This window comes from Macrosteles quadrilineatus, unplaced genomic scaffold (assembly GCF_028750875.1).
Source record: "Macrosteles quadrilineatus isolate MER2022 unplaced genomic scaffold, UCM_ALF_1.0 Scaffold_7__1_contigs__length_78375512, whole genome shotgun sequence".
In the NCBI taxonomy this organism is placed as follows: domain Eukaryota; kingdom Metazoa; phylum Arthropoda; class Insecta; order Hemiptera; family Cicadellidae; genus Macrosteles; species Macrosteles quadrilineatus.
Window position 1 is genome coordinate 1,487,348 of NW_026542600.1, and position 25,048 is coordinate 1,512,395.

The window sequence follows — 25,048 nt, forward strand, 5'->3', positions numbered from 1 at the left end:
TGGGATATGTATGTGCACAGAGATGTTAGATACAGAGGAAACTAGTTTATAAGCTGGCCTTGCGCTTTCAGCTCTAGTGTGTCATGCTAGGGAAACTTACTTGTGACAAGCAAGGAAGTTCCCATCACGAAGGGCATAGGTACTTCCTCCTGCGTGAGCGTTGCAGTACATGATGGTGAGGGGTTAGTTTGATATAGCTTTGTTGTACATTTTTGTAAAATGGTGTTACCGTGGAAATAAACGAGTTGGTGCGTCGATGGCTCAGTCGGTAGCGTCACAGACTTTGGGCCCAAGGCAGCGATATCGTGGGTTCGGATCCTGGTCACTACCGCAAACATTTTATCAGCACAGTTCATCTTTGTACTGTATTGGCTCGCCCCTTGCTTGCTGGATACATTCCACGCACGAGCAAATAGACTGTGGACGGGCAAATGCATGGTTAAAAGAGGCAGCCAACCTCTTAACCTTCTGTCGGGCACATTGATTTTCAAACACCAAAGGGCGCTCACGGAAGTTACCTTCAGGAGTACAAAAACTATACAATAATGAGTAAAACACATTTTAATAACAATAACACTGTAAGAAAAACATGTTTTATGATTTATTACACTATTACTTAAGTTGTATATCAAATAGAAAATGTTATAATAAAAAAAATGTGTAAGTGTTGTGGATAAAAAAGATTTACTTTTTGTACTTATACAGTACTATCGTATATTAGAAAACAAATGTTAATATTGTATGACATAAAAAATGTACATAGTCTAATAAAAATCATTATTTTGTACAAGGACAACTCATTCAATCAAAGCTCTTAGACAAAAATTGCATCAGTGTATGAAATAAAAACACCTATGGTAGCCTATTATAAAAAAAAATAATTTTAATAAGGACAGCTTTCTTTGTCAAAGCTCTATAGAAAAAGTTCCAATGTTGTTTGAAATAAAACACCTATTGTTTAGTGCAAAAAATCATTTGTTAGAAGGACTACACATGTTGTCAAAGTTCTGTTTTTTAAAGTTTCCAAACTCACGCACCATTAGTTCTAACTAAATGTTGTTCCTTGTCTTCCCTTTTAACACTAGCCAACAATCTTGCAATTAGTTCTTCTTCGGCCATTTTATAATATCGCTAAATAAGGTCAAGCACAAGGACGCACACGGAACTAGGCTCCGGGAAACCCGTTGCATCACAGGGCGCACATGGAAGCTACTTCCAGTAGTTACGCGAACCACTCCCCAAGGTCGACTGACAACTGGGAAAGGGGTAAGAGTATACAAAACCGTTTCTGCAAAAAAGAGGTTAGTGAGGTAAATCAGGCCACAGCCCTGCCAAACACATACTTTTGTTTTTATAATGAAAAAAGTAGTGACCCGGAGGTAACTTCCGTGATGGAAGGTTATAAAAAAAAAGAATTTAACTGAGTTAAGGGGGGTTACGAGAAGTGGCGGTGTTGGAGCCCTAGACACCGCTTGAGAGCACTATTGAATGTTTCCTCCGTAACTTACTTCTCTGTGGTACGTATCAGGTTGCTGATACTGTTGCTTCAAAGTGAGATCTTGCTTTTGTGTGTACTGTACTTAAGTGTGACAAGTTGGTTTTGAAGATGTGTTTAAACTTGAAATTACTATGACTATCCACTTTCACTTAGAGTGTTGAGAATTTTGTAAAAATGTTTTGCTGTCAAATCAAATCAAATCAAATCAAATCAAATCATCTTTATTCCATAGACACAAATTGTGAAAAGTACAATAGTGTATAGGCTGCGTCAACAATATAATACAACTTAAAACTAATCTAAGGTTGAGGCAAAATAATCTTCTATTTTATAAAAACAGTTTTTTAGAAGAATTCTCTTGATGGCTACTTTAAAAACATTTAATGGTAACTTTTTAACTTTAACTGGTAACTTGTTGTACAATTTGGTAGCGGTATATTTGAAGCTAGCTTGAGTGGTGGCATAAAGGCACTGATCTATTCTTAAATTATTACAATTCCTTGTGGCATACTTGTGCACATCCTTATTACAAAGTAAAATATCACAGTTGTTTTTAACATATAACAGACATTGAAAAATATAAATACAGGTTAAGGGCATCACAGACAATTTCTTAAATATAGGCTTACAATGACTACGTGGGGGAGCATTACTTAACAGTCTAATGGCTCTTTTTTGTAAAACAAACAAGATGTTGGCATGGCTACAATTAGCCCAGAGAATGGCACTATATACTAAATGGCAATGAACATAACTAAAATACACAGTTAACAATACATCTTGAGAAACAATTGATTTTAAATTTCTTAAAATAAAAATTCCTTTGGAGAGTTTTGGAGCGGTAAAATCAATATGGGAAAACCATTTTAGGTTGCTCTGTATCATCACACCTAAGAATTTGACTGGAGTTTGAGAATTCTTAGAGTTACCATAGGTCATTTCCAGATTTTGAGTTTTGTTTACGTTAAGAGACAGCTTATTGGCCTTACACCAGTCGGACATTGTTTTAACAGACTCAGAAATTACACTGTCCTGCATACACTTAGTAGACTTGATATTCAAACACACGTCGTCTGCATACATAAAACATGAAACATCATTACTTTGGACATTAAAAGGTAAGTCATTAACATAAATAATGAAGAGTAGGGGGCCTAAAATGGACCCTTGTGGCACTCCGTGGGGAGTGTGTTTAAGCTCTGACAGTGAATCCTGGAAATAAACAGCCTGGAATCTGTTGCTCAGATATGACTCAATCAAAGACACGGCATTATCACAAAAACCAAATGACTTTAGTTTGCCTAGTAAAACACTGTGAGACACAGTGTCGAAGGCCCTTGAGAGATCAAAAAATTTTGAGCAAACACCTTGTTTTCTTTCCATGGCCTCTAGAGTGTCCTGAATGTAATTTAAGACCGCCTCCGTAGTGGATCGGTGCTTGCGGAAACCAAATTGCGCACACGAAAGCAAACCGTTTGAATCCAGAAAGTTAACTATTTGCCATGAAAGCACCCTCTCAATGACCTTCGACAGAGTGGGCACCAAGGCCACAGGCCTATAATTGCTAACATCCAATCTATTACCTTTTTTAAATATTGGCACTATCTTAGAAATTTTAAGTTTGTCTGGGAAAGTTTTTCCCGTAATACAGGAGTTAATGATGTGTGCAATGACTTCACATAAATAATCACTACCAAACTTTAGAATCTGAGAACTTAAACCAAAAATATCAAGACTGCTGCTGCTGCTTAAAGACAAAATAGCTTTATGTACACATTCTACTGAAACCTCACAAAATTCAAATTTAACATTACACAAAGGAACACTAGACATATACTCATCGGCACTGGTTAAACTAACAGGAATGTTATCAACAATATCATTAATACTACTTACAAAAAAAGAGTTAAAATTTTCTGAGTTTAAAGGTGAATCAACATCTGGTAATATAACAACTGGGCGCTCATTTGTTGAGATATTTTTTCTAATAATATTCCACATTACCCTGGGCTTGTTGCAGGCATTAGAAATACATGAGTTATTGAACAATAACTTAGCTTCCTTTACTTTCTTATTATAGATCTTAGTTAATAACTTGTACCTAACCTTAAAAGCTTCACAACCAGTATCTTTACTTAGATAAAAATAATTCAAACATTCTTCTTTTAACTTCCTAAGTTCACCAGTATACCAATTACCAATGTGTTTGCGTGGTTTAGCAGATCTTGGCCTAACGTAAGGAAAACAACAATTTACAAAAATAATGACTAGATTAAGAAATAACAATATCTTAGTATTTACATCATCTACGCTGTAGATTTCATTCCAGTTTGTATCCTTGATATGATTACAAAAAACACCAGCGTTATTGTCTGACACCCTGCGCCTGGACTGTGACGCACCCATGGACCTCGGAGGATGTGACTGTGTGGAAGCAGGAGCCAAGTCCAAACACATAGATGAACTTACGATGTAGTGATCAGACGCCGTAGTCGGAATAACAGTAGCCTTCCACCTCGAGGGATGCAAATTGGTTACATAATTGTCAATGCACGAACCATCAAGCATATTTAAAAGGCTGGGTCGAGTTACTTCGTCTCTTAGCATAATGTTGAGCCCAAAACTTGTAATTAAGTTACAAAAATCTTGACAGACGTGAGATACGTTATCTTTAACATCGATGTTGAAGTCACCAGCTATAAGAACATCACATTCCAAGGATGCTGTTACAGTTAAAAGTTCTTCGAATTTGAGCAAGAATAACTCAGTATTGTCTTTGTCTGGGATTCGATAAATGCACACCAATAAAATCTTCGGATTGTCTAGGAAGAGAGCACTAATTTCAAAGACATTTACCAAGGCTAAACTGGTAATAATAGGCGCAGGAGACCAATTAATAGCTTTGTTGTCCCTAATAAATATTGCTGAACCTCCTCTTTCTAACCGAGGCCTACTAAAGCTTGAACATAGTGTAAAGTTTTCTAGATGTAATGATTTTATGTCAGAATCCAAAAGCCAATGTTCAGTAATAAAAACAACATCACTGTTTTCGTCATTAGCAAATATTTCAACGAAGTTGACCTTGTCACAAAGATTACGGCAGTTCCATAGCAAGGTATTGAAGTTAAAATTGTTTAGGCCTAGGCCTACGTCAATTATATGTGCACAAGGGTTGGCTACGTCAGTGCTTACCTGGTTTTCAAAGTCAGTCACATTGGAGGTACAACTCGTTTGTCCTGTAAGTTTAAAGATTTCTTGACAACAAACCTGTTCACAAACACTCCCTTCGGCCAGAAGTCAGGTTTATACACTACTTCGTCAATCCTGGAAGGAATGGTGACTTTAAATGAACAGTATTCCTCCGGGTACTTAGAATTTAGTGATTCTACTTTAAACGATTCATTGCTAAATTTTTCTAATAGGAAAGATTCCAAATCCTTAGAGTCAGTGTCCGGTGATAGCCTAGATACAAACAGGAACGACTTCTTTTCGGCAGTTTTAAGCCTATCGCCATCAGCTGCACTTGAACTTCCAGTAATAAATTTAGGTTTGTTATTGTTTTGATTTTGTCTGTAACTGACATTTCCAACGCCACGGCCTCCATTATTCTGACTCTTCTGTTGATGTTGTTGAAAGTCACGACGCATATTTCGCTTCCGATAGGAGACTGTCTGGAACGAATCGGATTCAGCTGCCATCTCACTCCTATTTGACTCCGCTGCTGCAGATTCAGACTTGGATGTAGTCGGTCGGCCTTCTGGGTTTCGAAGCAACGAGCTCGTCATAGTCGACTCTTTTACTCTATGACCACTAACAACAGATTTGTCACTAGCTGTCTGTTCAACGTTGTTGTTGTTGTTGTTGACATTTTCATTACTGTCAAGCATACTAGGGTTAGGTTTAAGAATATCCTTATCGATAAGATTACAATTTAAGGAAGTTAGATTTTGAATACTACCTTCACCTCTCTTTAAATTCTGTGATTTTAGTTTGCTAGCATACGTGTTATTAGTAGACTTGTCAAAAACGATATCACCAATGATTTCAGACTGGTGTTTCAGTCCGTTCTTCAGCTTGTCATTTTCACTGAGTAAAAACATAATTTGCTCACTCATCTTATTTTGCGTGATAATTAAATTGCACACTTTATCCGAGAGAGATTGAAATGAGTCATCAGAATATGGTACATCACATTCATCGTCATTTTTCACAGAACTTGCTGTCGCTGAGCAGGGAGCAGACGACGGCGGCGGCATCGTTGCGGATGACGACCGGCACGTATCACACTTGAAAAAAGCCTTATCTCCTAACTCCTTAAAAATATTTAACTCTTCGTTTGATAGCCCGGCACACGAAATGTGAAACCACGACAGACAATATCCAAAACACTTGATACATTTACTGTTCTTCGTAATATTTCTTTTGCAATCAGCCGAGCCACATCTAGTAGGCGCCATCTTGATGACGCTTGTCTCTTGTCAATCCTGTAACTACCTACTGAATAGTTATAGTAGAGACAGGAGAAGGTAATCACAATTTTGTTGTTGTTTCAGGGGAGAGATGCTTGAGACAACCGTGGTCACCTCCCAAGTGATGCCTGATAAGAACACCAATCAAGTTCTCATGAGGAAGGCGACACAGGTACCCATGGAAGTTACTTGATGAAGGGCGTAGAATTGTTGACTGCACGTCGTTAAAAACGAGACGGGTGCGATTTGGCTGTGCTTCTGCCGCTGTTTAGTTATTGTATTAGACTCATAATCGGTTATTTAGTCAATTCTAATTTTTATCCCAAGGTTTTGATCCATTGCCTAAATTTAACTTGATTGTATTAGTATTTCCCCATTCTATCAAAGTGTCACATTACCCGATAGTAACACAAGACTAAAAGATACCACCCAAATATTTCACGAGTCAATGTAAAACTAACAAATGAATAAGTCTTTTATGTAATTCTAAAGGATACTCCTTGTGAAATATTTGAAACTATAAAGAGAACGTCATTAGTTGAATCCCATCTACAGGCTTCTTGTAATTGTCAGACAAGAAACTCCTATTAAGCTTTACAATTTGAAACATTTCTTTTTTTATATGGAACTGTGGGTAAATAATAATAGTTGTAGGTCTCATGCAATGGGTATTTGTGCATTAAAAGATGATTTATTTTACATTTATTTTATCCGATTTTTACTCAAGCCATACACAGTTTAAGACTGTGTAATATCTGTTTGGTCTTGTTTATAATAAGTGTTCTTAGAATAATTAATTATTTAATCTGATCTACCAAAAAGCTAGAAACTATTATTTTAATATATTATTAAACAGTAAACTTCCGATTATCCACGATAATGAGCGGCTCAATTGTTGTCGATAATCACAATTGTGGATAATGCAAACCTAACCTAAAATGTCCGGGAAATAACTAACATTGACTTTGAATGGATAGTTAAACTTTGATACAGGAGGTAATAATAAAACATTTAAATGCAGTGTTGATGCCTTTTAATGTAGTTACACACACTTATATTTACAAAAACATAATATTGGAGAGCCTATTTATGAGCTTATTTTATATGGTTAATCCGTGGAAAGTTATTCCACTCGTGAAAAATCGGAAGATAGCTGTACTTTCTAAATGTAAAAAACAAATTTAACTAATATTATAAAGTTTTAGATCTATAAGCTTGTTTTGTTACACACCAAAATGAATGGCATGGTCGATTTCTGTATATTTATATTTATATAATTTGTCACAGACAAATGGTTTTCTGTTGGAATTTAATGGTAAGTTTGATATTTCGCAGTCAAGTCTGGTATCCCTTTGTGAAACCCATGTACGATATTTCGATATTGTACTGTAAACAGATTTTCTCCTCATTTCTAAACTCAAACCTGGAAGTCATATTGTGACATTCAACTTTGTAAACATTCCCTTTGCTCTGTTACTTTTTTCCAATATAATGATCAAAGTTATTTTTTATTCCAGCGCCAAGTCCCTGTTCAAGATCTATTATTTCAAACCAATAGGCCTACATGTTGTTGGTTATCTCGGAAGATAAAAGCTCAACTACTGTATACGTATAACTTTCAATCATTTAACTTAATAAAAGACATCAGACTTAACTGTGAATCCATTATTTTGTGTGTAATTTAATCAGTTTTAAGAAGAGGCTCCAGTCTGTTGGTGTCTTGTACCTATCATTAAGACATCATATCCATATGGACCAGCTGTAGCCAATTTTTTATAAAAAATAACATAGTTGAATCAGCTGATCATAGAGAGTGGTTTTCATCCTTAGTTTTTGATACCGAGATAGTATTTACAACTAGTTGTCCTTTCAGTCTGACTTAGTTTAATCCATTGACACAGTGTTATGATTGGAGCAGTAGCTGTACTGTTAACTCACTGAAGTAGCGCTAGTGGTACACGTCTCTGTTGGCCGACGGTGACAATAGTGACTTAGCATTGTCCAGCTTGAGTGAAAGTTGGCAGCATTGAGTTCAATAGGGATTGCAAACAACACCTGTTTTGCTTTCTTTTATTCATACTTCTAAAGATGAAGAGGACACAGATTTTTCTTTTTTGGCTAAATATGGACGTATCGTGAAGAAATACGTATGGCATAAAATACGCAGAGGAAATAACCTAAAAAGTCATGTCGATATAGAAATCGAAAACAAATTTCTGTGTCAATGGGTTAAAAGTTTGAGCATTTTATATAAATCAGAAATTCACATTAGCTCACGTTGTCGGTGGCTCAGATCAATTATGTTCATTTTCATTCTTAAATTGGCTACAACTTGGGAATAGAGTATCTAGTTTTATACATAGTCAAGGTAAAAGTCAAAAGTCGAGTCATATCTTTGCTAACACCTTAGTAAGAAAGTCATAACTAATTTCTCGTAATGTTTTAAAAAGATTCATTCGCTCCAATGCTGGGGTATATCGTGGTTAGGTGGCACTTGTTTGCTCAAAACCTGTTAACTATTAATTATGTTACATCACTGGTATGCTATTCATAAATTACTGTTGACTAGACGTACAGTTCATTTATAATATTACTCTCAGTGGAACATTTTTGACTTTTGTCTTTAATTCCATTGTTTTATATGACGGTATGATAATTGAAGCTCAGCACTTTAATTTGTTAGTTTAGCTGGTCAAATAGCGGTCTTTAAATTTGTTATCAGCGTGTTTGTAGTTTCACATTCAGACGTTAGAAAGAGTTTTATTTATTGTGATTTCGTGTACATAAAAAGATGTATATAAAACATCACCTATTTAAAATATAGTTTAATATATTGTCTCGATTACATTTCTATTCGTTGATTTCAACAATGTGAATAGAACACTACAACAAGTCAGAAGATTGACTGTTGCACAATTGTAAAGCAACAAGGATCATTGAAAACAAATTAGGGTTGTTTATTAATCATTTTTTCAATTAGGTAAAATGTTAATTAATTTATAATCTGTTGATTGTTATTGCTGAAAATGCATTAATTATATACAAGATATTATTGGCTACAACACATTCAATGAACTTTTATGTGAGCAATTAATGCCGCAAAGTGGGTCAAATCCATTAAGAATATCTTTTTACTATTTTATTTTGTGACTTTATATTCTTGGACACTTTAAACGTGTAGAGACCAAATGTTAATTTATATCTATATATATACATCTGCATACAGTAGAGCATTAACTATCCTAAGCCCAGTCATCAGAAACATCGGTTAACCAAAAGGAAGAAAGAAACAAAACACTTCCAATCATTAGTTTTATTTGATTAATGAATGATCACTACCCACGGATGATCCGTGATATCAACAGATAATCATTGGTGTCAAGAGTGTTGCTACGATCGCGGGTGACAATCAACACCAATAAAAAAATACATGTAAAATAAATTTAAGTGCTATGATTCAAAATAGTGATTTGTCAAAACCAAACCACCTATCTCAAAACCCGCAAATACATTTTGGTTTCAAGATTTGAGTGGCAAGTTTGGTTTGGAATTCAAAACCGAATCTGTCAACAATTTTGGTCATAAATATCGACCACTAATAAGTGTTTGTTTTGATTTTGTTATTGTCAAGAGTTTTTAACTTTTTCATGGTTTAAAGTGTATTAGTCACACACACTTCTTGTCAGGAACCAGAGAAGTAAAGAAGTTCCACATTTAGGTTTTAAGATGAAGGTTTAAATATCATTCTAATTTTCCCGTCAATGACCGATAATCTGATAAAACCTATCCCAACGCCCCTAATCCATAATCATTTTCGATAGTTGACTCTACTGTATGCATGTATATGTCTTCCCAAGGACTATATCGGGTATTTGCGGTCGCAAACCAGCAAGTTTGGGTGTTAAGAAAAAGAAATGGGTGTTGTGTGTTTCTTATTTTTCAAAATTCGGTTTTTTCAAACTTATAGGATTTGACCTATCCTAAAAACATAAAAATGCTCAATTCTCCTTACACTCATCATGTAAAACTTTAAAACCCCCAAATAATTTGAAATTGTCAAGTGTTGTACGCTAATGGCTTTAGAGAAAATTTCAAAAACCTGTACATATGGAATTCCATTGTTATGAAGAATGGTAGTTTACTTCTTCATGGATATACTTCAGTTTTGGCAAATTAATTTAATAAAAAAACCCAAGCACTTGTTCCTAATGTTATTAAAATTCAAGATGAATATGACTTTTAAAAATATGTAATCATGCATTTGGAAATTTGCTTCTTCTGCGGGTTTGCTGGAGTAGAAACAGTAAACCAACGTTTCAAAAAGGCTAATGCTTATGTTTTCATTTTTTTATTATTTTCATCATTTTATTGCATTATACATATAGTCAGGTTGACAAACTATAACTCTGTAGATTTGTCTAATTTTTAATTGATTTACCAATGTTTCCACTTTTTTGTCAATGTTTATAATGAATTTATAGCATGCCTAAATAATATTAATTGATGTTAAGGATGCAACATAGAGCACAAGAGCCAAGGCTTTTGGGATTTTTAGTAAGGATAGCAGTCTTACCTGAATGGGAAGGAGTCCAAAATTACACAAGAGACACAACAAAACATGTCAAGTTTTGTGTTTCTTGTGTCAGTTTAAATTCCCCCAATTCAGGTAAGACTGCTATCCTCACTAAAAATACTGACATTAATTGATCATTTTTACTTGTTCGATCATTGTTTTTATTTCTTAAGTTGTAAATGAGAATGGGTCTAAATATTATTATTGATCATTTAAACCTGTTAAAATAAAATAATACACTTAAAAATGCATGCAATAGCTTTTTTTATTTTACTGTGGAACCATTTTGACGAAGATGTGACTTGATTCTATGAAATACAATTATGAAATCTGTTAACTCAAGTTCAAATAAATGTGCAACGAATGAATGTACGTATATTTTATCATATTTAATTTGTTTATTCTTCTGAAAGCTTTCTAATTTCGGATTAGATTGATATTGTCGAAAATTTACAAATGAACATGTATTGGTCTATTTGTAATGTTTCAACAATATAGATTTTGGCAATTGATTTGGGATTTGTAATACAATTATAAGATTTTTAATGACACTCGTACTGATTGATGTTGTATGGGGATTGAAGCTGACAAGGTGCGTTAGGGATTTGTATGATTTTAAATGTCTTCTGTATGATCTACAAATGTAATTAATAGGTAACGAATAAGTTTTACTTCAACAAACTCATATAATGTTAAATATAAGTATCAAAAGCAATACCTTAGATATATCTAGATTCTTTTACTTTCAAGTTTTATTTTAGGTGAAAGGAAGTTTGGGTTTTAAAATTGAAGACAATTTACTGTGTCTAAGGGTTTTTTTAGTCTTTCAGCGAATTCCCCAATAGGGGCGTAGCTATTGCCATAGGTTTCATGGTAAGATTTAGACCCAGGACCGATTTACTTTTTAATAAAGTGGTTTTTCAAAATTTTTACTCGTAAAACAAGGAAGTGCTATTATAAAAATCGTGATGAGCTTAAAAAATTGAAGCGTTGTTGTACAATTAAAGGTTACGGAGATAATCCCAAAAACTGTACATTTAAGATTTATTCTTTTGGAAAAAGAGAAAACTGTTCTAGTTTGCTTGTTTATGCATGTTTGTTCATCAAATTAGGCCAATTCTTTTATTTTCATCCTATACTATCAACATTTCTTCAAGAAAACACTTTTTACCCTAATGTTATATAAATGCTTTTTATAAATATGTTTTGTTTATATAAATATTTTAGTTAAAATATAATAAGACAAAATGAAATTCACTTAGTCTGCAGGTTTGCTGAGGTGGGGGTATTTATTTTTGAAAGGTTTCTAGTCTTGAGTACAGAATACAAAGAAAGGTTTAAAAAAAACTCCATCAGCCTTAATCCACCTTGTCAAAGTCTGGTCTTCCTTTTAATTTTGTATCAAAGACTCGAGTATATCACAGATCAATTAATTTAAACTCCTAAAAAATACTTCTTTTCTCTCAATCATTGAACCTTATTTTTGTCCGTTACTAGTGTTGTAAAGTAAAAAATAACCACGCTTTAAAGTTAGTAAACAATGCTGTAAACTTAATCTTTTTAATTCTAAGAACTGAACTGAAAAGGCTAGTTTTAAAAACAGGTAAAACATGTAACTTGACACTTTTTTTCTATAAGTTGGCTCACCAGGTTTGAATCTCAAAATTTTTTTCCTTAAAACCTAAATGTAAAAAAATGCAAAGCTCTGTATATTTTTCTATAGTTCTATCACAATATTAGAGTGCACAAACAAGTGTCCCCCCCAGGTTGTTGCTGGTATCTTAATTTGTATTCTTGCTCAAGAATTTGGGTAAACAACTATGCTATTGCCTTTGTAATAAATATGCATTGAGAAGATTAAACAGTTGCAGGTTTTAGAAGGTGGATCTAAACCACATTATGTAAGGAGTTGCAGAGAAGTGTGATGTATGTTGAAGTGAAACTTTGTTATGCATTGTAATGAATGGTCGTGGAATTATGTTCTGAATTATGTGCTGCATTTACAAACATGTTTTTTACACTAAAATTAATGAATTATTTGATATTTGATGCAGTGACTTTGATATGAGTAATGGAATGTATCCATGTGAAAATTCACAAATTTAACCATGTATAAATTACCTGGTATGCTTTACATAGTGTTTGCTAGTGAACTGTTAATTTCTTCCTGTAAAACTATGTTTCTTAAATTACTGAATAATATAACAACATTTTTAATGCTAAAGATATTTGATCATTTTTATAGTTTTAATCAAACAATTTGATCAGTGAAGAGACAAAAGATTATATTTCTGGATCATGTGGAAAACTGTTCCTTGTTCATTTACCTTGATATAATTTATTTTGAGTAAGTACCCGTTATATCTCTTTACATTTAGTTTTAGCTGATATCAAATGAGTAAGAAATTATTTATTTATGAAATTAACTTATGGATAATAAATGTATTTGTATCAAAACCAATTTTTTTAAGTTTTCTGTACAGAATTTTAGTTGTAAATGATTGCATACGCAAGTATGATAGGTTTTGATATGTAAAATATTGATAATTGCTGCCAATTTTGAAATTATGTTTAAACTGTGGTAGTACAGGCTTGTGATAACTTTAAAATAAACTATCGGTGGGTATTTCTTTATTCAAATGTGTAAATACCTTTTGTAACCAACACTGTACACTATTAGCAAAGTGTAAATATTTCCTTGTAAATATATAAATAAATGTATTATTTCAAATTGTGCCGATTTTATCGGCAGGATCTTACGTATTCTGTAGTTTTTGATTTGTAATTAATTTGCTGGTCTATATCGGCAACCTGTCATATGTAATAAACATTCAGTTGAAAATAAAATGAAATTTTATACATCAATTCTAATGTTTTCTTATTTAATTTAAGGTAGTACCGTTAAATCTTTGATTTTAAGGGATTTGTACGATTGATTTTCACACAAAATACATTCATCATCAGAACTTACCAACTGAGCAGGATATTCCTGTGCCAACTTTGTTTTTAATGTCCTATAATAATAATGTCCACTACTTGGCACGTTTATAGACAAAATCAAAACAGTTTAAGTAGAAAAAGCATATTACACTCTTGAGGAATTTTTCAACGACTCCTGGTAACAGACACCCATTCTCTCATCAACCTCTCCTAACATAAACAGTTCCACAATGCTGTAGCTTTTGTAGGGGTACCTTACTGGCAAAATCTTAGGTTTTTTTATATATTTAGAATTCCTTATTTATTATAAACCTTGACAATGTACCTGTCTGTGTATTATGTTTGTAATAACTTTAACAGATGTTATGTGCAATAAAGAATTGTCATTTGGTAGATGATGTCCACTAGTTGGCACGTTCGGTAGATGATGTCCACTAGTTGGCACGTTCGGTAGATGATGTCCACTAGTTGGCACGTTCGGTAGATGATGTGCACTAGTTGGCACGTTCCGTAGATGATGTCCACTAGTTGGCACGTTCGGTAGATGATGTCCACTAGTTGGCACGTTTGTTTATGTTTTATTACGTTTAGTAATACGTTTCATTACGTATTACTACGGTACAGTAGTACGTAATGAAACCCCCAAATTTGTATATACAGGGTGTCCCGGAACTCTCTACCAATATTTTAGGGCATTATTCCTGGGTAAGAAACATATCTAAATATCATATTTAAATTGTCCGGAAGTCCTTAGTTACTCAGATAGCCGCCATTTTGTTTTTTTTCACTTATTAATTTTTTTCTGAAAATTGGTTAAACATACGAAGTTGAAACTTTGCACAAACATTTATGACAACTAGACAAAGCTACAAAAAAATTATGACGATTTTTCAAATTCATAAAACAAAATGGCGGCTGTTTAAAATTTTGTTTCTTAAATTACTCGAAAACTGTTGATGTTACAAAAATTTTACAAGATTAACTTTTTTAAGGCAATTTTATTACAAATCGATCGACACCTTAATCTTTAAGATCGGACAAGTATTAACTGACATATGGCAGTTTTAGTGATACGTGACCGCCGGATATTAGTTGCAGCGCATGCTGAAAGCGGTCACGTATCACTAAAACTGCCATATCTCAGTTAATACTCGTCCGATCTTAAAGATTAAGGTGTCGATCGATTTGTAATAAAATTGCCTTAAAAAGTTATTCTTGGAAAATTTTTGTAAAATCAACGGTTTTCGAGTAATTTAAGAAACAAAATTTTAAACAGCCGCCATTTTGTTTTATGAATTTGAAAAATGGTCATAATTTTTTTGTAGCTTTGTCTAGTTGTCATAAATGTTTGTGCAAAGTTTCAACTTCGTATGTTTAACCAATCTTCAGAAAAAAATTAATAAGTGAAAAAAACAAAATGGCGGCTATCTGAGTAAATAAGGACTTCCGGACAATTTAAATATGATATTTAGATATGTTTCTTACCCAGGAACAATGCCCTAAAATATTGGTAGAGAGTTCCGGGACACCCTGTATATATATACACGTCCGTGAACACGATAACTTGAGTAATTTTGTCCAATGAAATTTGGTTTGAAGGTGAAAGGCCAGGGACACACTTACCGGTGAAAGTGCCGGGTGCCGGACGCCGGAGCAAGTTTAGTTGATTTTCCCTTTACATGCAATGAGTTGACAACGTTTGGCAGACTATGGTATTTATAATATAGGGTACTTTGTCAAGTATTGTAAACAAATAAAATATAAAGAGTTGGTTTGAATACTTAATTAACATTCAATTAGCACAAAAAACAGTAAACAACACTACCACAGCAATATTTTATACAAAGTTTAACAGAAAGAGGTCTTGAATTTTTTTCTCTATAAATGGCACCTCAAGCCCAGCTCATGATTAGCACTTCACTTCAAATATATAATTCGTCCATTAACAATTTGAATAATTTTTATGTTTAACTTGATATAATGTATCTGCAAATATCAGTTTAATGATTTATCTTTTTTCGAATTTTTCAGGGAATAAGCTATTACCGTTTGTCTCATAGTAAGACCTGGACCCGGGACCGATTTACTTTTTCAGTTCATATATACAGGGTGTCCCGGAACTCTCTACCAATATTTTAGGGCATTGTTCCTGGGTAAGAAACATATCTAAATATCATATTTAAATTGTCCGGAAGTCCTTATTTACTCAGATAGCCGCCATTTTGTTTTTTTCACTTATTAATTTTTTTCTGAAGATTGGTTAAACATACGAAGTTGAAACTTTGCACAAACATTTATGACAACTAGACAAAGCTACAAAAAAATTATGACGATTTTTCAAATTCATAAAACAAAATGGCGGCTGTTTAAAATTTTGTTTCTTAAATTACTCGAAAACCGTTGATTTTACAAATATTTTACAAGAATAACTTTTTTAAGGCAATTTTATTACAAATCGATCGACACCTTAATCTTTAAGATCGGACGAGTATTAACTGAGATATGGCAGTTTTAGTGATACGTGACCGCCGGATATTAGTTGCAGCGCATGCTGAAAGCGGTCACGTATCACTAAAACTGCCATATCTCAGTTAATATTCGTAAAATCAACGGTTTTCGAGTAATTTAAGAAACAAAATTTTAAACAGCCGCCATTTTGTTTTATGAATTTGAAAAATCGTCATAATTTTTTTGTAGCTTTTTCTAGTTGTCATAAATGTTTGTGCAAAGTTTCAACTTCGTATGTTTAACCAATCTTCAGAAAAAAATTAATAAGTGAAAAAAACAAAATGGCGGCTATCTGAGTAAATAAGGACTTCTGGACAATTTAAATATGATATTTAGATATGTTTCTTACCCAGGAACAATGCCCTAAAATATTGGTAGAGAGTTCCGGGACACCCTGTATATTTATTTATATCATCATCCCTTCAAATTCATACAGTATATACTGGGTGTTCACAAGGTCTTGGTCTGATTTAATAGATTTGCTGTACGAAAACCATTAGAGCCACACTTAACTTGTATGCCTTGTTTTGAAGGGAATTTAATCAAGTTTTATTTAATGAAATAGGTAACACAGTTGATTGACAACAATACAGTTATGATTCAATATAATAACAAATCAGAAATGGCGAGTTTACAAGAGAAATCACAGTTTGTTTTGTTGTTTCACAAAACCCAATCCCCTATATAGGCCAGGAAAATTAGTTAGAAAATTGGCCGTGCCTGGAAATAATTCCCGAAAAGCTGGAAATCATTTTAACCCTTTGAGGTCGAATTTTCCCCCCATTTTTCGGCGAGTATAGTTTGCCATTTTAGCTTTCGGTCAACCTATACTCACCATTCGACCTCAAAAAATTAACTTTTTTGATTTTTTTTTTCCTTATAGGTTGCCATTTTTGAGCAGTCGGCAAAATGGCGGGCGGCGACCTATACTCGCCGTTCAACCGCAAAGGGTTAATCCTTTTGTTTGATATAGAAGGAAAAGGATTTGAAGTTTGTTCCATTTTACCAGGTGAGCTTCTGACCTGGGACCACAAAAACCTTGAAATTTAGGGTCATTTTTTAGTTTTTGCTAAAACGTCAAAAACCGTCCAACCTACAGAAAAGCACAACGTTAAGGAATTGCAGAGCATAAAATTCCGCATCTATTGAGTATCTGGTGATGAAAATCGAACCAATAATAAGTTATTTATAGTAATTTAAATAAAATTATTTTATTAAGAAATTATTGAACATTGCATATGTTATGAGATTGTGTTTATTTCCTTCATTTGCAAGAAAGTGTTCTTATGGCAAGGTGAGGGACATTGTTTCATCAACTTTACACTGGCTGCAATGTATTTATTCCTTCGGCGGAATCTTACGAGGAACTAATGAAGACTCAATTCAACCACGCGGAAGGTAAGGCCTACTGATTGGAGCTGAAAGTCATCTAAGCATGGGATAATTCCAAATCCAACATGTGTTGAAGCCGCACCTCCAGATCTTCTCAACACAATCTCATTTAAGTGTGCAAAAGGGTGTAAAAGTGGTTGTCTTTTTAGGAAGAACGGAGCCAAAAGTACAGAATTGTAAAGGTGTTTGTTGCAACAATCCACCAGATAAAGATAAACCACATACTGTACAAGCTATTACTTGCTTATGTTGGAGTTGTATGTAGTCCCTCAATTATAAGAACTGCAACTTATTATGATAATTTTTTCAGCAAGACGGCCTCATTGGGCTAAATGTGAGAGGGATTTCTTCATCTTCACTTCCTCGGTTGCTGGCTCGGGCGTGATGACCCGACCAAATGGCCACCTCGTTCCTCCGATGTAAACCCCATGGGTTTCTTGTTGTGGGTATTTGGAAAGGACACTGTCTATTCATCCCCGGTTCATAATTTACACACACTTGCGGGAGAAATTCAGGAATTCTGTGGCATCTGTAACCCAGGATATGCTGCCTAAACCTGGGACAAACTGAAAAGACAGATAGAAGATCTGCAAGCCACTGGAGGCGCACACGTACAGTTGTGTTATGTTTGTACATAGTTATAAAATCTTAAGAAGTAACCTGTTATATCTGTAAATAAATCTTTATCCTACTATCACTTGTTTTCATACTATGCGGTTTCCTTACCAGACCAAGACTTTGTGGACACCAGGACACCCTGTATTTATTTTCATATACAGTATGTGTCTGTTAGCACGATAACTCCAGCAAAAATCATCCGATGTTGATACAATTTGGTACAAACATATAAAACCAAGTTTGTTTTGAACAAGTTTGCAAATCAGCATGATCGGACCATGCAAACGGGGTTTATGGGTAAAAATTAATTTTTCTCATTTTTGAGAGTCATAACATAAAATTTCCCACTAGGTTCAACCTTTTTGTAGACTTTAAACAACTAATAACAGGGATTTGTGTGGTAAAAAATGGGTTTTCCCATTTTTGACTATAAAACAAAAAAAATACCAATTTCTATCAAACTATTTTAAAGAGTTTATAAAACACAAAAAAATAATATAGAAGCGTTATTATGCGTAAGGGTAAAATAAAAATAAACTATCTACTTAAAATTCCCACAACATTCTTATGGAGAATAAGTAAACTGTTGTAGTTTGCTTATATTTATGTATATGAAAATATAATAAAATTTTCCAAGTTTGATCAAAATGAAACTTGGCAACTTTATTTACTTTGTGCTATCAATATTTTACGAAAAACACACATTATTACACTGTCTTAAAAAACCTAGGTAGTTGTTAAACAAAATTTTATTTAAATAGATTTAAGTGAAAATCAAATCAGGCAAATGGAAATTCGCTTATTATGTAAGACTACTGTGGCAGGGTATTTTACCATACTATTTTTCTATTTTGTACAGATCATTAAAGTTAAATGAGGCCTTTAAATATATTTTTTGAAGTGTTTGTGAGTTGGATAGTTTTGTTTGAGATATAAATGTTTAACCTTAAAATACAGCCTCAAATGACGGATTATTTCCCAATTTCCTTTGATGTAAAAATCTCTTAAACATGAAGAAAAGACAAAGGAAATATTTTATTTTTCATCCCTAGCCTTATTTAGCATTTGCGACTGAACAATTTTGAAACGTCTCTTAGCCTCTAATGACTGAGTGTTTTACTTATTTCCTTTGAAGGTTTAACCCAGCAAAATTAGGAAACATATAAAGGTTTATTATCTATTCATCATTAAAAATTTGCCGGATTTTAGTACAGAATAGACATAATTATATTAGTCCAGACGTGATGGTTTTCTCAAATAGAAAAATTTTACGTTTAATATTTACATCTTATGTTATTTTATTGAAGAGATGCATCTAAAATTTTCTTACATCGAATATATCAAATCAGGACAAGTACAAGTAGGTTCATGTAACATATAAGCATTAATTACCAGTTCTCAAGATATCCAAAAAATAATTTGTGCTATCCACTAAATATTATGTTTTGTTTATAATTATTTTTGTTCTAAATTTGTACTGTCTTTAGCAATAATTAAACAATTGTATTCAATAAAGAGTTCTGTTAAACACACTTTATTTAAAAGATGCTAAGGTTAGTATTGTAGTAACGACCCCCTAACCAAACCCATATTATAGCCTAAGTTGGAGTTAAGTTGTCTTGAGGTAACCTGATACAAATAACTCAAACTGCAATGAGCTGGATGGAAACAGTGATAACATTGTTTGTCACCGTACTATCTTTAAAAAGCTAATGCACACCTGAATCCCCAGAAACAGAACATAAAGTAGTCTAGTTAACTTTAAAAACAATTAATTAATTAGTTAACCTATTTATTCTATTATTCAGTAAATGGTTTTAAAGGTCTTAACAGAATTAATCCGATAACGGTTCCTTTTTAAGTGAATTCTCTCTATAGGGAAGAAGCTATTACTAGGGGGCATGGTGAGACCTAGACCTTGGACCTATTTACTTTTTTATTTAAATATCCCCAGAGGCCAAAAACAAAATTTTTAAAATTTGTATACACATATTTTTATTTATTTATTATATAAAAGATTGCATATTTCCTTTGTGCTTCTGAATTTTTGTAAACTACATCAAAGGAAATAATAATTAGCGAGTAATCTTATATATTTATTATATTAAACTGGGTCTTTCAAAAATAAGAAGATTGAAAATAAGAAAATATGCAAACTCACAGCGGGTTTCAGCTTAACCTGCATATTTTAAAATGCATTCTAAATCGTGCATTTAATTTAACTGAGTTAAACTAATTTCAATAATGTATCTAAAGTTGAAAAATCTTCATCGAAAATACAATTGTTACTGTTTATTAATATTATATTACTTCATCTATGGTCTTCTTACGGTACAAAAGAACAATATATAATGATGATAAATATGTAATTAGTGATATTATCCGATTTGTTTGCAGAACACACTTTGATAAAACATATAACCAGGCATGTGAATGCATTAAAATACCCTACACATTACATTGCATTGATAATTTATTAATGGTTAATCTTTGCTGGAGGTATTGTCTGTAAATGGCAGACAATGAAGTTAATGGTCCACGGTGCACAATGTTAATGGAGCAAAGTTTTTGTTTCATTACTGTTTAGTTTTTTATCGGCAGCTTTTACCATCCGAGTAGCTTACTTTCGGGCTGTGCATAATTTGGAGGATTTGTTAATGAACTGACAAGTTGCATACATAATCTGAATGTTATTTTATAAAGATAACTAAAATAATTTTTCATTACTCCATACAAAAAGTTCGATGGTAGTTGATATCAAAGAATATAATTGTTTTCCTAGCTCTGATTTAGAGCTAGGGAAAGTCTACATTTACTTTGGCTGTGTCTCGATCAGTTCTCCATTTGTGCATCACCTTCATATCCTAGGACACAAGTTTCTACCCCGCACCTGTTTTACACATTACTTCAGGCTAGTTCTAGAGGGTTGTGACATTATAACATAGATAAAATCCATGGTGATTGGCTGGATTTGAACCCGGGATGTCGGGCACTGAATCCCCACACTCTACCACTAGATCATTATTGGACACTACGCAGGCTAATATTTCTTTGCCATTTATTTTAATTATTCAAATCAGCTGTTATACTGTTTTGCAATTAGAATGTAAACAGAACAGGCATAATCTAGTTTTACAAGTAAATATAACCTTGAACTTTTACGTTGTTAAGTAGGTTTTCTAATACTAATTTTCTTGTATTATTATATACAACAAATCTCAACTGGGAAAGATGTTAATTTAATTGAGTCTGTTTTTATATGTGTGTATTCTTTGCGACGTGATGACAAGTATCGGTTATATCAATTACTGAAAGTGATTTTCCGGCACTTGCTCCAATTATTACCATCCTCGACTTCACTCTCACGGCTTCGACCTGCTAAATTTGGTGCTCCTCATATATGAAACCTAAACGCGCACTGGAAAATGTCACTTTCTGTACTTGCGGTGAAATATACTTGTACTAATTTAACAGTCTAGTACCCACGAAAAATATATATTTAATTGGAAAATTGTGTTTATATCCCTGAGTAAGAAAATCAATGAGTCAATTATGCAACAGTAGTTTATAAGGGTATGCAAGCCCATGGAGAGAAAAATTGAACAAGGGGAGCTGTGAGTTAAAAGATAGGACGATAAAAAAGCTAAATGTTATAAATAAATAAAAAAAGGTGAAGAGAAACATTAGTCTCTGACTTTGCTGACAAAGACAGCTGTTTCGCCCCATCAGTTAAGTAACGGCAGGTTTATAAAAGGAAGTCGCTCAAGTTCTTAACATCGAGTAAAAAGGTTTTCTTGACTAAATCCAGGTACAATATCTAAGCCATTACATCCTTGTAAACATAAAAACGTATTCCCTGTTAAACCGACGATCCCAAAATCTCGTTAAAACGGACCGTTTAAATGCTTACTCTATACAGTATTTGCCTTAAAATTAGGAGAGCATTGTATTTAGACACGTAATCACTGGTCTCAAATCTTTCCCACAAGAACAGTCGTTTCAGTACCGCCCACTTCCTGCCAATCTAGTCTGGATAAACCGATGTGCTGATAAAAATTATCCGGATAAAGAGTTGTCACTTACCGAGTGTAGTCCGGTCAAACCGATATCCGGTTAAAAGGTGTCCGGATAAGAGGGAGTCTACCGTACTTTAAAATGTGTTGTGATATCACCAAAACCGAATGTCATATAATATCTAGCTATAGATGACAAATCAATAACAGCTGACTTAAAGCAAGTACAAGGAAAAACTAGTTATACAGCATTTAAGAATAAAACAAACTACATCTTTGAAAATGCAAAATAACTGCAGTTTATACATTTTATGAATTTAGTTAATTTTAATAAATAATTAAAAGTTAAAATAATGGTTCAACTTGTATCAGATTTTTCAATATAATACAACATGGTGTAATACAGTAATTATTATTAACAGTAAAAACTCTGCAAAAACAAAATCTGTAGACGTGTTTTATTGAAGTTTATTAATAATATTTCACTGGTTTATAGCAATAATAGCATTGAATAGCATATCTTTGAAAGATTATTAAATGATTAAGTTTTTTATGCATTTCAACATTGCATAGATGTAGGTTCATGTATCAAAGTGGGGTCATAGAAATTAACGTAATTAATTAATTAAATAGCATCTTTACTTTATTTTGGATATGAACCGGACTATGTAATGGTATAATTGTTGCATGAAACCTTTGATTTATAGCAAATTTAATATTCTTTCCTATGATTTTAACTATAACTCTCTAGAGTAATTGGTTATGTTTTTATTACATAAATTGTTGGGCAAAGTCTAATAAAAAAAAAAACACACACACAAAACCCCCTATTTCAGCCAAACGGTTGAAAATCGGACATAGGTTTAGAGGATTTTTTTGTTCCTTTTAGTGAATAGAACGTACTGGCGAAGTTAACACGCTCAGTAGAAAATCACTCTTTAGATATAACAATAATTTATATATATATATATATATAACGAGTATTCTCCAAATATTTCCTGGAAAGTGTTAGGTTTATACCCTATTTAAATAGTATTAAGATTAATGAGATTAAGATTAAAATTAATGGCTTATGTAAACAAAACTTGCTCCCTAAGTATTTGTTATGTGAGTTAAATTTGGTTTTTGTTTTCCGACTTCGTTTGGCTCTTAAACCCGACCGATTTTCATGATTGAGGTATACACACGCACAAATTTCACATCAAGCATAAGCATATATTTATCTACTGTATTAATAGACCAAAAAACATGAATTTGATTTATTTTCGAATTCTTACTTTAATTCAAGATGTATTTCACCAGTTATAATTATATAATCCTATATATTTTGGTCTTAAGAACCTTAATTGAAACACCGGCTTTCATTTAAAGCTATTAGTTATTCAAACCGGACGAGTTTCAAGCAAACGTAAGGTGAAAAACCAACATAAATATTATTTTTATAAGGGTTTTCTATGATTAAAAATCATTAGCTCCAGTATTGTTTATAGTTTTTTATATGTTTTAGACTCAAAACAATCAGTAAATTATAGGATTTAATTTAAGCTATTGATCGGTTAAATCAGTTAGTTCAAGATATTGTAGCCTATTACCATGGGCGCCCGCAGGATTTGGAACAGTGGAGTGCAATATAAAGGCCCAACGAACGTCTGGGTAGTCCGGGGCCTTCCCCAGGAAAATATCTGAAAATATATTTATATCTGAAAAATAAATTTACAATTGAATAAAGGCTAGATAACAGTCACGGAAGTTGAAGTTTTGTTTTCCGAATAGTTTTGTTAAAGTATAAAAGAATGGTAAATCTGTGAGTCAACTATTATTTGAGGTTAAACATCAGTTTGAAACATTTTGTAGTAATGACCATATACATTATGAACATACTTTTATAATTTTTTAAACCCAGGTGATTAAAGAACATTATTGGTATTAAATTTATTTCTTATTTTTTAGCCACCCGCTGCACCCCCTGTATGTGCCCATGTGTATTACTCAATCAAAAATCATAAATTTGATTATTTATCGGATATAATATTTATTTCAACGCTGCGGAGCAGCATGGGTAGACAAATTCACTGGTTTTAAAATATTATAAGCATTATTCAGTGATGATTTGTTAAAAAATCATTTGTTCTGGTACCTCATCAGGTATCATAAGAAAATCTGCGAGGTAACCATAGCTTGATATGCACATCAAATTAAAGATGTATTTTACAAAAATACAATGCCGCAAACCCGACCTCAAACGGACAACCGAGTCAAAAATGGCAGCATTTCGAATATTGATAAAATAGCAACAATATATGAGGTAGGTTTTTAAACATTAAAGAGATAACGCATGAATGAGCTCCGTTATCTTATCGGCTTAAAGGTCCTTATCGCGGAACGCCATTCATTCGCGACGTAGTCCTTGGGTATTTAAATTTATCTCTACTATGGAATGTCATTGATTTTAATTTTAGACTTTTAAAAATCATAACTTCGGAACGAAACATGCTATTAGAGTCGGGTTTTCGCCGTTGTGTTTCGCTAAGCAAAATCTTCAAACTAAAATGTATTTTTGTATGATAAAATAATTTTGAATATTTTAAAATATACAAAAGAATACTTGTTTATCTAGTAGGTTTTATTTTATTTGATTTTGATTTATTCGTTGCAAAGGATATTAAGTTTTTATGTAGTATTGCAAAAGAATTTGAAAGGTACTTGCTCATGGTATATTCAATTTTACTATTATAGTTACAATAAATCATAAAATCGTACATTATAAATATTTTGACACTTAAAATATTATATTAAATTACTTTATACAAGATTTGGCATACTGATATTCTAACAACACAGTTTAATGCATTGTCTCAATTCCATTTAACACAGGGATTAGTGGCTTTATAAATTATTACATGTCTGTCTCTTGCATATGCTGTCCTTCTCACGGTTCCCAAATGTATATTCCTACGACTGTTGCTTTTGTCAACAAATATGTTTTACTAGTAAATAAAATAATAAATTAGTTTTGATTAATCCCGCTACATCGAAT

At 32.9% G+C, this 25,048-nt stretch overlaps 1 protein-coding gene across 1 annotated transcript in view; it reads left to right on the plus strand.

Moving 5' to 3' along the window:
* Positions 1-13,174, plus strand: part of LOC128997854 (enhancer of polycomb homolog 1-like) — a 45,882-nt gene extending 32,708 nt beyond the window's left edge. Inside the window, exon 13 of the mRNA XM_054423623.1 lies at positions 6,052-13,174. Within this exon, the coding sequence (XP_054279598.1) occupies positions 6,052-6,160 (109 nt within the window). The 3' untranslated portion in view covers positions 6,161-13,174. The remainder of the gene's footprint in view (positions 1-6,051) is intronic.
* The last annotated feature ends 11,874 nt before the right edge of the window (positions 13,175-25,048 follow it).